Source organism: Varroa destructor, unplaced genomic scaffold (assembly GCF_002443255.2).
Source record: "Varroa destructor unplaced genomic scaffold, Vdes_3.0 BEIS01000001.1, whole genome shotgun sequence".
Taxonomy (NCBI): Eukaryota; Metazoa; Arthropoda; class Arachnida; order Mesostigmata; family Varroidae; genus Varroa; species Varroa destructor.
In genome coordinates this window covers 30,069,432-30,085,584 of record NW_019211454.1, presented here as the reverse complement: position 1 = coordinate 30,085,584, position 16,153 = coordinate 30,069,432, and the positions used below count along the sequence as shown (strand labels likewise).

The following is a 16,153-nucleotide window of genomic DNA, read 5'->3' as shown; positions in this document are numbered from 1 at the left end:
GGCCCTGCCAATCTCAGCATATTTCCGTCGCACCCGGATGTCTCGACCAGGAATTGCTACGGAGCAGCTTCAGAACACGAAAGACCCGCAAAAAATAAGGTCCTTTAATGGTATATACACAACATCACATTAGCGATGATCGGTGGGTCAATAATGAACTTGTACACTCTTGTACGGCAGAATACATATTACTTCAGAAATATACATATGATACGCGCCCCTTTTGCTTTTGTTCTCCTTTGCACTGGCGGGCAAATGAGCGAAACAAAGCTCACGCCTATTCTATGCTATGTATTAAAGTACTGTATTTCAATTAAAGGAGTATCTATAATTACAATAATAATACTGTGCTTCATTCCATCGATTGCCGTGAATGCTGAATTATGACCAGCGGTTTCGAGGGGTAGCTATTGTATTACAGCTTCGTCCTTCACGCTGCTGTTTTGGTATTTGACCGTAGCCGCTGGGGTTTCAGGGACTATTGTGGGGCAGTATTGTGTTCTTCAGTACTTTGAACCTTATGCTTGTCTGTACCTGTTGTCCTCAACTGCTGGCTGGTCCTTTGGACGATGTCGTTAAGCTAACTATATCGGATCGCTTTCCTTTCGATTCGTTTGTAGAACGCAGTATATCGATAACGCTTCACGAGTAATTATGGTGTGTATGGACTGTCTTCACAGCGAATTCAACTTCGGGGGGAGGCGGAGTAGCAGAAATGATCTATTATACGGTAATAAAGGCCAATTTCTTCACAAACAACCATCAACTAAATAAATATCGTTCAATCAAACGGCGCGTGTGTGTAAAAGTGCCATATTGTGCTTAACAAAGTAGGCCTATGCTCAAGTACAACACTTCTTTATCCTATAAAGCGTCAAAACAAGTTCCGAGTCACTTCAACTGTTTAGGAAAATATATATAGATATATATATATTTTTTCCTAAACAGATATATATAAAACAAGTAACATATTTTGTGTTAACGAAACAAAGCATTTAAAGAGTACGTTGGTTTCATTGCTCTAACGAGTAATGATTCACCGTGAAACTTATGATCGTGTGATAAACTGTTAATAGAGGTCGAGGTCCATTACTTTGCAGTATAATAGAAGATCTCGCCAGTTAGGGGTTTGATAAACCAGTATAGCTTGCATTATATGGCGATAATGAGACGCCGAGTAACTAATTGTATCATATGTTGAAGCTTACCTTGCGGTCGTACAGTCTTTGTAGAGTGCGTCAAAGTCCTTGCACGACAAGAGCTTGCATCGGTTTACACCTGGCTGGATTGCTCCCAGCCCTCGAAGGACGCGCACTTGTTCTACGTTGCACACGATTGGCGTGATGTCTAATCTTTTAAGCTTCGTATAGACTGTATGAAGACCACCGACGAGGTGTTTAAGGAATAAATCGAACGCTTGCGGAAGACACAGCAGGTATTCGCCTGCAACGCTGAAAGCTGCCACTTTCGCTCCACGGTAGTCGATCAAACGGCAGTCGGAAGCGGCAACGTCGGAGGCGATTCCTGGCGGGGAGTTGCCTCGACTCTGCGCCGCAGGAGGTTGTTCAAGTTGAAAGCGTTGTTGGGCGGCCAACATCGAATAGCGGTTAGCTAGTTGACCGCCATTGAGCATGAACGCAGGCACTCCTGGGTACCTGGCCGATGGGAGACATCCCGATGACACTGGAGAGCTTGGTGTTGATCTGCCTTTTGACGAGCCGCCTTCCGGGGAGACGGATCTCCGCGGAGGATGGTCACGATAAACGCTTGGAATCATTGTGGGCGGCGGCGAATTCGAACCCGAATCATCCATATCGCGTCGATAACCTTGATGAGTGGTCCGGGGCTAGCTCTTCTCTGTTGTCCTCAGAAGCTTTTCTACAAAACGGTTACTTGTAACGAAGATGAACCGCGTCACTCTCTGCATAAAAAGCTATATTTTTTTCGTATGCTGTACCAATTCATTTACGTCCATCTCACTTTCGAAGACGATAGTAGTATAATTTTGTTCGTTTGTGTGAATTTCCAATCGATCAGTGATAGCTTTAACGTCGTTGCGATGTCCATCTAGCCTATATTAGCATCTGAAGCTCGAAAAAAGCTCGTGCCAATTTATCGATTGCTTCTGATAGGAAACCGAAGTTATTCATCACAGTACATAATCCCACTTCGTCATCAAATCCAGCCCCTATTTCCAAGACACACAAATTCACATTCACATACAAACATACATATAGGCATAGTTATTATAGCTGTGAGCGCCGCGTGTATGACACAACCCTCGCCAGTCTTCAACGCACCTCTAATTCGGTCTTCGTTGGAGTGTTACTGCGCGAGCGATCCGGAACTGCCGGGTACATTCTCACTGTAGCTACCTCACCACGAGGAGAGCCTAACTGATCAGTTGTTAATCATTGGGCCAGTTCAATCAGCTGCTTGAAGCGAGCGGCTGCCACTGTCGTCGTTGATCGCCGTGCACTGCGGTGGTATTGCGCTCTCTTCCGGACTATGAGAACGTCGTGCTGCCCGCGCCTTACCTTGATCTATTCCGGGTCTTTATCTGCTCTGTACTCTACTGAGGGACCACCAGCAGGATCAATGCAAAAACGTACACTTTCACTTCTTCTTACAGAATGCCAACTCCAATTAGTATCGTTCACTGTACATTGCCATAGGGCCACCTTCGATATTGAGTCAAATTGGATCCAAGATATCGTCCTCTTTTCCTTTTCGCCGGAACATCCTATATCAATACACAACAATATTATTATATATTTGTGTTACTCGTAAATCCTGCCGCTGTGTATCTGCTCGAACGCTGCGCTCTGGCGTGTTTACGATCGTTTTGTTCGTTTCGTAGCGAACGACTCATAGCGCATAGCAGTGGGTCATGATGTGTTCACTGTCCGCCAGTGGTTTGCCGTTCGTTCCCGATGTCGGCCTCGTTTCGAATCCGTTTCAGTTGCAGATCTGACGGCGCCGGCGCGCAGTTCAACTACAGAGGCAGCAGGGGTCGTCCTAGCGGGAAACGCTGAACGAAGAGCCTCCCGTGGTAGTCGCACGAGCAGCAACAACCGCAGCAGCAGCAACGCGGCTTACGTCCGTCGGCAGTTCGCTCGCGTTCGTTCGTTTAGTTAGTCGGCTCGTTCTTCGTTTGACGGCAGACACTTACGTACACATATACACATACAACGCTATTACAGTCAGCTATAGACGCGCACATTTACAGCGCTAGACACAGCAGAGCTTGGCTAAAGCAGCGCAGCGTAGAAAGACATTCACACACTTGCACACACACATACACACGCAACACAGGCACGGGCCTTTCCTCCCTCCCTCCTCCCCGGCCGGCGGATCTCCCGCCTGTTTGTGGCTCCGTCCGTTCGACCGTCCGTCCGTTCGCCGACATGTTGGCTCGGTGGCTGGCAGCTGACGGAGCGGCACGGGGCGGCGCCTAACGGAGGGTTCTGTTCGCTCGCACTTCCACAGCAACATCGCCACACACTGCTGCCGTCGCCGCTGCCATCACCAGCAGCAGTAGCACCGCCAACACGGCCCTCACCGTGACGTCACACGAAGAATAGAGGAGCACAGCAGCCGAGCCTGCCAGGCCAGGCCAGGCAGGCCGCTTGCTGCTGATGCGATGCTGGATTAGTCTGAGTGCGCGGGTTCTGGCTTGGCCTGGCCCAGACCCATACGGTCTCTGTGTTGATGTTCATGAAGGCGTCGATCGTAGCTGTGGTAGTGGGAATGGCAGTGATGGTTATTCAGGCGGTTACTAGTAGTCATTACCCCAGAGTAGAAGCAATAACAGCAGCAGTAACACAGAAGGCCACCAACATGACGCCATGAGTGCCCCAGAGCCTGGGACCTTAAACGAGCGACCACAGACTGACCCGAGCTTTTTCAGACGCCCATCCATCCTGCCAGACGAGCTCCTAAAGTACGTTGCCCCAAGACCCTTTTGCATCAATCTCCAGCCCAACAGGAGTTACGTTAAACACTCTAACTGGAACGACTGGTTACTCACGAGTATCCCGCCAGCTAGACTGGGCATGTGTATGAGCGGTGTATGTGGGCATGTGTATGTAAGCATACGTGAGCTTCTCTTGGAAACTTTGTCTTCGATGGCCCGCAACTCGTGCTACGTGTCGAGAAAGAGGAAAGTCGAAATGAAGAGGAGAAGATTATCTTTGAAACGAAATGAAATCAATACTGGATAATGTCCGCGCTCGTAATTGTCTATTAGGTATGTCGACGTGATAGTGCGAGGTCCTGCGTATGTATGCACATACGTACTGATACTCAAACCTCATGTATATATATAATTTTTTTTTTATAGGTAATGAACATCAATTAATTCGATGTAGACTACAAGTAAATGTATACTAGAATTACTAACTTTAATAATACGGTTTGATTCGCTGAGGGATCAGACGACATCCAACGTGCGCTTATCCGTGCGATCAGCTTGAACACGGTTACGGATCAATTTTGCAAAGCTCGTCATGATACCGCACGTATCTGTTAAATGAACACATCACTATAAATTAAAATTTTCGTTAAGAAAATAGATGTTTTTCTGAACAATCTGCGTGTTTAGGTAATTTCATGATTTGTATTTTTTTAAATCAGAAATTTCAGAAACCCCCATTTTTCGGGAACGAATGTAGCGCTAAGCCGTTTTAAGTTTAAGTTATCCTAAACTTACGTTCCTTTAGTAATTTAGTTCCCTTTGGTATTACACCACTAAGCAAGCTTGAAACTACGATAGAGAACTGCTTGAATTCTCAGCAATGCTTCGATGATTAGTATGTAGCGCTGTTACATTTTAAGCAGAAGCATATGTAAGTTCTAAAAAAAAATTCTGCGAACTAATCCAGCCTGCAATTTGCTGATAATTATGGTTTCCGTCTTCGTCTATCGGGGGACTTGGATCGATGGCGCAACTCACTAATAAGTTGCTCTAGACGTAAGTTAACACGTATCGTTTAGCATTTGTCATCTTGAGGTAAGTATTCAATATAAACTTAGCTTGCAATTGTTTCACGCTAACTAGAGTTCCGAGTTAGCTTTTGTTGCTAGTTTCAAGCTAGCCTCCAAACCTCTTAATGGAAAACGTCCATTCGAAATCAGGAAGCTCTCAAAGCTTTTCGAAGTGATCATATTGGTGTTACACGGTATACGCCTACTTCCCACACAGATAAATGGCGCACACATATGCTTCTTTGCGACCAGTTATATACATACATATATATATATATGTATGTATATAGCTGGTCGTATTATATATATATAATACTTAGAGTCGAAGCACCGCTGTTAGACCGTCGTTAAGCCTAACATGAAAAGTTGCAACAAGATGCCAATGCTCTCCAGAGGCCAATTCCGCCTTCCAATACTCCGTAATGTTCCCTGACCCGTAATGACCTGTGTCTTGCTACGTCCATCCGTTTGTGTTCTCGGTTTGTTCTACGCATGCGACAAGCGCACGCAGGACAGTATAGTGCCCATTGGCAGTACGTATTTGTTCGTGAGATCATTATTATTCTCTGAGGGGCAAAGCAGCAGCGATAGCAACATGAAAACCGGCGGCGGTAGCCGTGGGCTTTTTTGCCACCCGTTCTTTTACCAGAAGGAATAGGAATCTCAAATGGCTGACTGGCGTCGGGGGCAAAATGGTGGAGAGAAGTCATTTTGTTCCGCGCGTATTCTGCCGCCGCCGCCGCCGCCGCTGTCGCCGCCGCCGCGCATCATTGTCCTGTATCCGTCATCCGCCGTAACCATGAGTGGCTGTTGCCTCTGTGTCTGCCTATTTCGTGCGAATATTTTTCTGGCTAGTTCTATGGCTTCTGCCTGTGTCAGAATCGAATACGGCGCGGAGCGGGCTTCTCTCGGTAGTAGCGGCAGGGACGCCAGGTCAGACGGCGGGAGAACGGCGAATGCCGAACGCAAGTACAGAGAGCAATTATCGTCGTTTGCTGTTATCATCGTTGTAACCATCCATGCACTAGAAGCGAACAATCCTCTCTATCACTGGCTTCTCCCTTCGCTTGTCTTTAGAAGTCGGAGAAAAACAGACACATACATATACATATGTATGTATGTGTGTATATACATACACACGTGCAGACATACATAGATACACTGCACACAGTAAAAATTGTAGTCGTAGTGAGGTACAACTGCTGCGGCTATATGGAGAGAGATAAGCTGCTCGTACCTCGTACTGGCTGTCACTTTGTTTTACCTCGTTTCGCCTCTGTCCCATTGAAAAAGAATCGTTAAAATGGCAAGAATAGCACTTCTCTTCGACGGGTGAATTCGGTAACAACAGGAACAGCAGCAACGAAACAGAGAACAGGTGTGGTCGGTCGCTCGATAGTTACTAAGTCAACTGAGTGATATCGTCGAATAACGATGAGCCCATCGACTGGCCAGCAGCCTCGCCGCTAGTCATACCTTGCGTTGTAGCGTGATGATAGTTTGCTTATGAAGGTTCAGCGTTAGTTGCGAGGGCTCCAATCCACCAGCCACACCACGGGCGATCCTTCCGTTTAGCGCCACCAACGATGACGACAGAAAGGCCGTCTAAAACTCTAAATACCGCATGAAGATCACTTATAAACAACACTAATGTATTACGAGTGCTAACTCATGTCTTCTTTCACCATTGTTGATATGGGGCGTCTCGTAAGAACATCCGGGCGAAACATTTGGCCCTCTCATTTAGATGACTATGCATTGCATTCTATAAATGCGTAGATATATGTTTTTTTTATTGCTGTCACCGCCGCTCTACACGTAATTTGGGACCATGCACCTCAGTATGGAGTTGTCTAAATAACAAACGTAGTCAATTGTTAGGGATTTTATAACAAACAAAACGCATGATTGTTTCTTGTATGATTGGTCACAGATACAGGTATAATCTCTCAGATAGTTCTTGTAGCGTGTGTGAAGGCACTTTTTCTACCTTGCTTCTAAAAATGAGATCCGTCTTCCTAATATTATCGTGTCGCCTGCTTACCTCGGATGTCAGCCAACTTCAAGTACGTAATCGGTACGCTTCTAGGTTCTACGAAATACGTTCTGGACGCTATGTCATCCTAAAGTCATGGATCTTCAGCGCGGGCACAACAGAGTTGCTAACTGTCATTTCCCGTGGCTGAATCCAGCTTGAGTATCACGCTCTTGTTCTGCTATCTGAATCATTTTAATAGATCTTTTTTTATATCACGATGCATCACTGAAACGATAAAACATCAAAAAAATATATAATGGTGGATATCTACCCGTAACCTGCTAGAAGCAACCCAAATTCACGAGGACACTGTTAGAGTCTTTAACGCGAAGTTACTTGGAGGTAACTTAAAAGGTTGCATAGCCTGACTTTTGTTCGGGGATGACGATTCAACAAGGACCCCACCCTGTGAACGAGGTCAGTGAGCATTCATTCATTTATACCCTCTTACGTGCTCCATCATCTCCTCTGTTCGATTGTAAGTGAGTTTAACTTTCACATTGTATTTTCGCTTTACCGCCGCCGTCCCCTCTCTCTTATGGTCTTTGAGCTCGTCTTTGAAATTTCCAAATGGATCTCTACTTTTCTTCTTCGTAGTAGTCGTACTAGTTGCCTAGAGCATTTTGCACACACAGCGAATAGTATTTCCGAAATGCTCAAATCATCGGAGTAGGTCTCGTAGCTTGCAGTCATGCCGACCGATCTGTTCGCTGCAGGACTATCGAACAGCAGTAAAGCGGGAACTTGAAGGTTATGTATATGCGTGTACATATGCTCATTTACGAAAAAGCAGGCGAGCTTGAGCAGGCCAATGGATAATGCCAGCCAGGTATCCGCCTAAATTTCATCCTTGCGGTGGCATCATCACGGCTACAGAGCTGACGCCGCCGGCCAAAGAGTACTACTTAGTATTATCGACCGAAGCAGCATTGGTTGTAACTGTATCGCTCAGAGCGCGGAAACTATGTAAAGATACGGGTGGAATCCGACAATTTGGTTCATTTGGAACACACGAGCGTACATAGTCACTGAAAATAGAATAGAACGCTGAACCAGACATTGAGGTAGACAGACACACTCAGAGAAATGATGGATCTGAGCTGCTGGGCCAGCACACGGCTATCGTTCTCCGCTACTCATTCTTCTACTACACTTCACCGCCGGACCGATTTCCCGATGTCGGATTTTGCAACACTCCACACAGGCTCTCTCAAGAGAGCGTCAAATGAAGTGAACCCAAGTCAAGGACTCTAGCACAACGGAGGCCCAACCGCCTTAAAACAGCCGTCATACGGAGGTATGCATTTTAGCTGTCAGTACACTCCTACCTCCCCCCTCCCCTCACTCAATAGGTAAGGCTGGGCGACCGAGTGGTCGGACGCTAGCTAGCGCGGGTTAGAATAGGTGTGTGTACATGCATGTGGCTGCCTGGATGTGCATTACTAAGCCCCTCTAAAGTTGTCCAGAGGTTGGGAGCAGGCTTGAAACTCTCCAGACGACTGAAAATGGGCGCTCAACAAATTTGACCTCGAACCCACCCACTCTCGTCACAGGTGGTCTATACGAGGTGGGCAGACGGCGCTTCGAGGAGAAGTTGGAGCTAAATAATAGCTCCTCACTAGCCAAACACAGGAGCCCCTTTTGGTTCCTACGAGATCAGAAAGAGGAACAGCCAACTGTATTCGCGAAAAGGGAATGGAAATTGCCGGGGAAATGGTAGGGGGTCATACGGGTTACCTCTATTCTTCTTCTCCGGTGAAAACTTTCGCTTAGCTTCCCTATTACAGATTTTGATGTTTTTACTCACGGAAATCTCAGATATTCCTAGTGCTGAAAAATATTGTCTCAAGAGGCAGGGCGAGCTGTACGTATATATATATATATATACATATATATATATATATATATATATATAAGACGATTCAATTTGGCTTTCGATGGACTACCGAGTGCTATCTCTATTAATGATAGTCACATCAGCAGAGATAGTAAATAGAAAGTGAAGATAAAAATTACTGTTAAAAATTTGTTTCGAATTTTTTTTCGAAATTCGAAGAATAAAAGAGTACTTTCTTTATGTAAAAATCTATAGCCGTATTTAATTCAGAAAATGAATAGGACACGCTAGAATCGTTGTAGCAAAATAGTTACAAATAGTACATATATAACGATACCTGTTGAGTAAAAAAGTTTTGTTTCATTAGAAATACCACAGTTATCTATTTATACAGTAAAATATTCGCACTTGGACAGAAGAAACTTCCACTGATTGAGGGATGGGGCGATGTTGGTCAGTCACTTTTGCGGTTACTGTTATCTCGTCCCGTCTCGGTTTTGTGTCAAAACAGAGGTCGTAATCGCTTGAAGTGGCGGATATGGTGATTGTACGTATGTCGATTGACTGACCACGACCGTATCGATAAATCTGTGTTCACCCACACGCATGACTAGATTCGATTTATTCAGGGTCGGGCATATACCGAACCCCACACGGGGGAGATCGTACTGCCATGCTTTTGATTGTGGAAGCGACCGCGATAGGTTAAAGTGACACTATTTCCGCCGGTGCTGATGCCTTTGCTCGAGCGCGTACGTGTTCACTACGATAGCACTGCTCTAAGCGGCCGGCCAAACATATAAAGTAGTCTTTTAGGCAACGCCGATCTATCCCGTTAAGTTAGATCGTGTTCTATGCATATCATTTCCTCGATTGCTGGCGTTAGCCGCGGCCGCCCCCACGCCTTCGGCATGAGAGTGATTCTGTCTAGCTGCCTCCCTCCCTCCCTTTCTGCCGACTTGCCTGGCAATGCATGTCTGTGTGTCTTTCCTGCTCGTCGTTCTTTTAGGTCCTAGCACGGTTTTAGCCTGCTTTAGTCCGAGCCTTCCTCTCTTTGTCGCTTTTTTCCTCTCTATTTCACGTGATCTCGTTGTTTTCCCAGTATGAGTTTGCCTTGATCGGCCGCTCGGCGGCTACGACTCCTCCATGAACGATATCTACACACCTCACACTACGGAACCGCGGACCGCTACGGCCGTGGAGTTCTTTTCTTTGTTGTGTAATTTTTACCGCGACCGACGATCGATAAGAGATGATGGAGCACCGAACGGCCCCTCAGGCTCTGAGACAGACCCAGATTCCGAAGTCACAGTAAAATCTTTTTCTTTCTCTCGTACTGCTGAACGAACGGAGATCATGACTTGAAGAGCAAACGCTATCACAACCAATATTCAGCCAACTTCAAGGTTGGCTTCAGTCTCCAGCCGGAGGATCGTATATATAGATGCTAGAAGCAGTTGTACAATATAAAAGCAGGTAGCAGCGGGACCCGGTGTGAGTTTTGCGTGATGGCAGCTTTGAAGTAAGAAGCACGAAAGTATTTCATGCCATCACCCGCTGCGAATTGCGACGCAATTCAAATCAAACCGGGCCAATGTACATATATATACACGTCAGGGTTCATGGCTAAGTATAGTCTCATTTGCTTACGTAGCACTAGAATAACTCTTAGAAATAGCGTATACTCTTAACATCCGAAAACGACTACTTTTATCAAGAACATACACAGTAGAAACCCATCGAGCGTCTCCAGTCTGTCACCTAACAGACTCAACAACAGTCAGATTTTAAAAATAATGGGTATATTATTGTTTTTCCGTAATTTTTAAGAGGCGCTCATCTTGAAGCGAATACGTAACCTGTTTTTCTCTTTCGTGTATTCTAGCTGCCATTTCCGTCTGCATTTCGTTGCATGCATCGTATTAGGTCGGAGCGAACGAAGTTGTATGTTGTTGTTCCCTACCTTCTCGCTCCTAGTGCGTACAATTCACAATACAGATGAGTTCCGTGCTCGAGATTCCCGCCTGCCACATCCGTGTTGCCGTTGGTCGACACGGAACATTTTGGTCTTGATTTCCCGCCCCATTCTCAATGGCGGCGCCATTCCGTGTCCGTGCTGCTGCTGCTGCTGCTGCTGCTGCTGAGTTCTCTGCCAACCCTCCGCCCACCAGTAGGATTCGCAGACATCACTCACTCACTCACTCTCGTAGGTTTCGCCCTCGCGTTCCTTCCTCAAGCCGCAAAGCTTTTCAGATCCTTTCTCCTACAGCGGTCTACGGCTTCTTTCCCTGGTTCCTTCTCGCTATATCCCAAACCGCTGGCCACGATGCTACTTGCAGGATTGTCTGTACAGTGGCTCCTACGCTCTTACACTTCTGCACTCCTAACTGCTTGTCTAAGGTGCAGCAACCGGTCGGTTTTCTGCTGAGAAACAGCATATCGCTAATCACGTGGATTCATTGGGAAGCGTCTGCCTATAGGAAAAACAAGGTGCGACAAAGGGAAGACTATCTCACTAGATATATTTGCCTGTCATTCTTTTCTTTTGCCGGCAGGATTTCGCTCGTTGCGTTTCCCAGAAAGTGAGTCCTTCATGGCAGAGCTGCTCAGAAAAGCGATGGCATCGACGTGCCTGAACGTAGTTTGTGGCCACTGCTGCAGCTGCTGCTGCTGCTGCCACCGCCGCTGACGCCGTCGCCCTAGTTGACTGATATTTTCCAGTCCTTTCCCTTATCAAAAGGAGTACTCCTCTTTCGTAACCGTTTCGTCTGTACTTGCCTGACTTGTTCGTTTCTCGACGTCCGCCATATTCGTCTTCCATCCATCGGCATTACGGCTATCGCCGTCACGCTGCACTACGCCTCCTCACTCAGTCGACCTGGCCATATTTCCTCCTCCCTCCCTCTTCTTGTTCTCCTCCTCACCGTTTTCCCTGGCGGCTGTTGATTACTTTGCCCTATTCTGGGAGTTGCCCTTCCTCTTTTCGTCTTTTTCTTATAGAGCGGAGGTGTTTCTGTTCTGAGCGTCTTCAGTCGTTTCCCCCTTCTTCTCCGAAGGCGCTGGAGCAGAAGAAAGGGAGTGAAGTCCTCCTGATCCCTTCCCTTCGGCGCCATTCGCATGCTGTCCGCCGTTCAGCGTCGTACAGTGATGCCTCCGGCCGGCGCCTTGCCTACAGCTAAATATCACTCGTTCATATTTCTTCTATTCGACCCCTTCTCTCATCGAGCCCCTTTCACTATAACTGCCGCCACTGTCGTTACAGTTATCATGACGACGAAGCGGCGCGCAAATCGTTTCGAGCGGCGACGGCGGGAGCAAGGGGAGCGCGTCACACCACAAACGGACGGCACCAATCTTATTGCCTTCTCCGTGGCGCTTGCTTTGCCCCCTCTCTCCCGGCTCGGTCTTCGGATTCGTTTCAGATGAGTCAGGTGGGATAGAGCTGAGCACGCTGTTCGTTGGGGGGTATGTGCCACGCTGGGTGGGCTCGTGCGTGCGTACCAGCGAATGCATAGCGGATGGGCGTATACGTGTCGTCTGTATACGTATAAGCTTGAATGCAACTGTCAGCCTTCTGTTAGCGGCAACGACACAGGCTGGTTACGCGACGGTGTTGATGACGGTAGCGGCAACAGTGGTGGCGGTGGCGGTGGCGGTGACGGCGGCGGCGGCGGCGGCGGCGACCTGAGGTAGTGAGGCGGGCTTTGCGCAGTCTGCGAGCCAATGACAAGTCAGTCGGTGAAGCAGAACACAATAATGATAACACAAGTGAACATGAATGGGAACCATTCTACTCGTATCCTTCAGCTGTGCATAATACTAACCAACCACGGAAACAACACGAAAATCGTCCATCGTGTTTCGTTAGACTGCGTGTACGCGCAGATAAACACCTGAGGCTATTGTCGCTTATTGCCGTCGTTGTCGTCTTCTCTGCTAATGATCCATGGACAAATCGCTCAAGTACAATGAATAATCACGTTTATACGCCCAATTATATATTCGATCCCCGATAGTAATAATGGCACGGTACACGTTCTACAGATTATTATAGCGTGTGAGATCAAACGTGCAGGATCAGAAGTACGAGAAAGATATTTAGCATCCTATAACAACTATACCTGCCATAGTGGCGCGAAGCCAACTTCAACTTTCATCTGTAGCTTAGTGAGTGGCACATGGAAGTTGGTTGTGATGGGGTTACATTGTTGTCTTCACATAAAGTACGGCTAAAACGAATTGGGTCCGTTCTTGCGGACTTAATGAATAAAGTTAAACAAATGTAATTGTCTATCTATAAACTATGAGATATGATTTTTGTCACATATCAGACGCACGATGAGCTACTGTCGATGTTCTTCATCTTATATCGTAACACAATGGCAATTTTCAGCTAACTATCACATTTGTATTGGGGGGCAATGGGGTATGAGTCGGCGATTATGACACGAGATCATATCGGATCAATTTCAGAGGTTGTGCCAGATAAGATTAAGCATCGACATGCAAGTTCTATTGGGTTGTTAAAGTTGCTAGCCAGAGTAAAACAGCGGAATACTGATGCAAACGTACTATCTGCTATACAAAGTGCAGGTTTTTCCATACATTATAGGATAACATGGCTTGACGATAGCTATATTTCACGCATTTCTGTTGATCAAATAGTTAATGACTCTAATTATCTTAATCGTCCTAAATAATATGAAAATGTTATATGTAGCCGATATGGCCGTCTTCTGCCACATGCTCTTGATTTCCGGACCGGACGAAACTGCACACCTAGCAATAGGAATCAGAACGGTTCGAATACTTATCGTTACTTATACGACACATATTATACAACATGTGTGAGTAAAAAAAGTTTATGGCTTATTATAGAGAAATGTATCTGTTACGTAATTTTTCAGGTCCTTAAGTACAGTTCAATTCCGTGTGGTTCGAACACATCATGGAGAGCCGTTGCTGTACAAATTGTACCCGAATATACAAACTAAGTTATCGTCTACCTCTATCGATTTTTAGCTTATGCGAGCTCGTTGACTACTGCAACGGGAAAGATGCTTTCTTAAAGATCAAAGCTATTTTCGCGTATTTCACAAATTTTCTATACCTTAGCCAAAAACATTTCACCGTTAAAAGCTTGCCAGTCGTTTCTGGCATGTTAATAAACTAATTCCTTAAGTGTAATATATTTTAAATGCTTAATTTTGTTATATAATTTCACTCAGTAGTTTACGGTTGTTATCGCTATTGTCACTTATTTACCTTATTGTTTATATTTTTTAACCCGTTCGGCTTCAGCTATTGTGCGAACAAGTTTTCGGAATCACTTTTTCGGCGTAGCGCCCATTAAAGGGTCCTGCTGGACCGATGAATTGGGTCTTGCTAGACTGCTCCCACTTTCTCCAGCAGACCCATAAAACGGCGTCGTAAACATATCCCATGTTCGCCGTTTGTTAACGCTAAAATTTCAGCCAGCGACTGCCACATGCTTATGACTAAGACGTAAGCGTACTTGAAGATATACGGATTAGACACCCAAGTGACGCCCTTGATGATCTCTGTACTAAAAGATTTCAACTTTTTCAACTTGACGTCCGATACTGCCCCTAAACATCGCTTCGAACGATCGGATCCCAGAATAGCCGGGCGCCAACGCCTGACTTCTAGGCCAGATCACCTCATGTGTCCCTAAGTTTACGAGGCAAACGCGTCACCACTGAACAATTACGGGAACTGCATTACCATTACCACTAGTGCATTTGGACCAGCCTACGTTGCTGCTTCTGCTAACGTTGCCATTCACCAGAATGCTGACACTGTGTTCGTCGCCGAAGGCGGCCGGGTGACCGATGACCTCCGTTCTACTCAGCCCGGTGGGCGGTAGCTTATGTAATGCTCACGGCTGCCGCTGTTTTGCTTTGCTTCTCTTCCCTGACTCTTGCTCCGATCGGCTCTCTATTGATTTTCTCCAGCTTTCCCGTCGCTTCTCTGCCTAGCTTCTTTTTACTCACAGACCCCCTGTCGCTGCCCGGATCGCTCTGAAAGCCCGGCCAGGGATAGTCAAGGAACGCAAACCGACCGACCTGTCGAGACCAGCCACTGTTCAACAGCCTCGAAACAGCGGCGATACCAGAAGTAGCAGAAGCAGCAGCACCAACGCTACCGTCGAAGCATTCACTCTGTCCTCACATCAGCGTCGCCGCCCCCCACGACGGGGACTAGGTCATACTGACTAGTGATGACCAAGTATTAGCGGCTGTTGGATTGTTCGACCACCAAGCACAAATTTACAACTTCCGAAGGGCATTCATTCACTCAGCACAGTAGCTGGCCAGAAATCTCGAGGGTAAGGCAGACTTGATGTATCCATACATGCTTATTTAAAGACACGTGAATGCATGTGTTGTGTGTGTGTGTGGGTTACTCGTACGTGATACTCGCTTTTTAACTGGTGGCCCATTGGAACGTTCGTTCGACTTGACTCATGGCACGCGTTCACACTGTCGGTAGCTATGTTGCTACGTGGGCGACGTCTAAGAGAGGTGAATAGGGGTGCCGAACTATTCTAAGTTATGGTGCTTTAACTTATTAAATCACTGAAATTTAGATGACGTTTACTGCCACTTCAATGAACTTACAAAAGAACATCGTAAGAATATTTAAGTGAATCTGCGTTTATTCATAGAGTCTCTGGCTGTTTTACACTTTGTAGAATCCACCCGACGATCCGATCTCCACAAGCTGAGCGGCATAGCTATGCTGCTGTTGGTAGTGATGGCTAAATTCTGTAGTTCGCCATTTCAATCCTCTAAACGTTGCTTGTGCTTATTTTCACGTCCACGAAGGTTTCATTGAGGAAACTGGCAGCCCAGCGGGTGGTGACTACAATTCATTAAGGAACAACGCAGTCGCTACGATAGTCAAACCAAAATGGAGCCAAGGAAAGAGTCATTGACACCCCTTCAATGCTTGTGTCTTATACAAGTGGTGGGATCTGACGGCTTGTGACAAGTGGCTTGATGAACTAGAGAAAAATTAGGCTAGTTCGAATTTTTATAGAAACAAATCGGGAAGTAACTCGTCTACTGTGGGTGAAACAAGGCGTTGACAAGTATGTCACAAATCGTTCTCCTTATAATTAACCTTTGGGGCGCGTTGATTTGGCTCAAATGTAGGGCAAATGATAAGAAATGATCTTAGAAGTAGAACAATGTAACCTTGAATGAGAATGTTTAAGCTGTTTGTGACTGTGTAAAACTGTGAATCTTAGCAACTTGTTTTGTCGTTCC

General features: G+C 46.2%; 2 protein-coding genes across 8 annotated transcripts in view; one reads left to right on the top strand and one right to left on the bottom strand.

The window, feature by feature from the left end:
- The window catches only part of LOC111243268 (uncharacterized), a 165,509-nt gene extending 162,088 nt beyond the window's left edge, over positions 1-3,421 (bottom strand). For all 7 annotated transcript variants that reach the window (XM_086980541.1, XM_086980532.1, XM_086980552.1 and 4 more), the window contains exon 1: positions 1,209-3,421. In XM_086980541.1, coding sequence (XP_086836667.1) covers positions 1,209-1,813 — 605 coding nt within the window. In that variant the 5' untranslated portion in view covers positions 1,814-3,421. The remainder of the gene's footprint in view (positions 1-1,208) is intronic.
- Positions 3,422-4,132: 711 nt separating this feature from the next.
- The window catches only part of LOC111243087 (uncharacterized), a 111,508-nt gene continuing 99,487 nt past the window's right edge, over positions 4,133-16,153 (top strand). The window contains exon 1 of the mRNA XM_022788151.2: positions 4,133-4,249. The gene's annotated coding sequence lies outside the window, so the exon portion shown is untranslated. The remainder of the gene's footprint in view (positions 4,250-16,153) is intronic.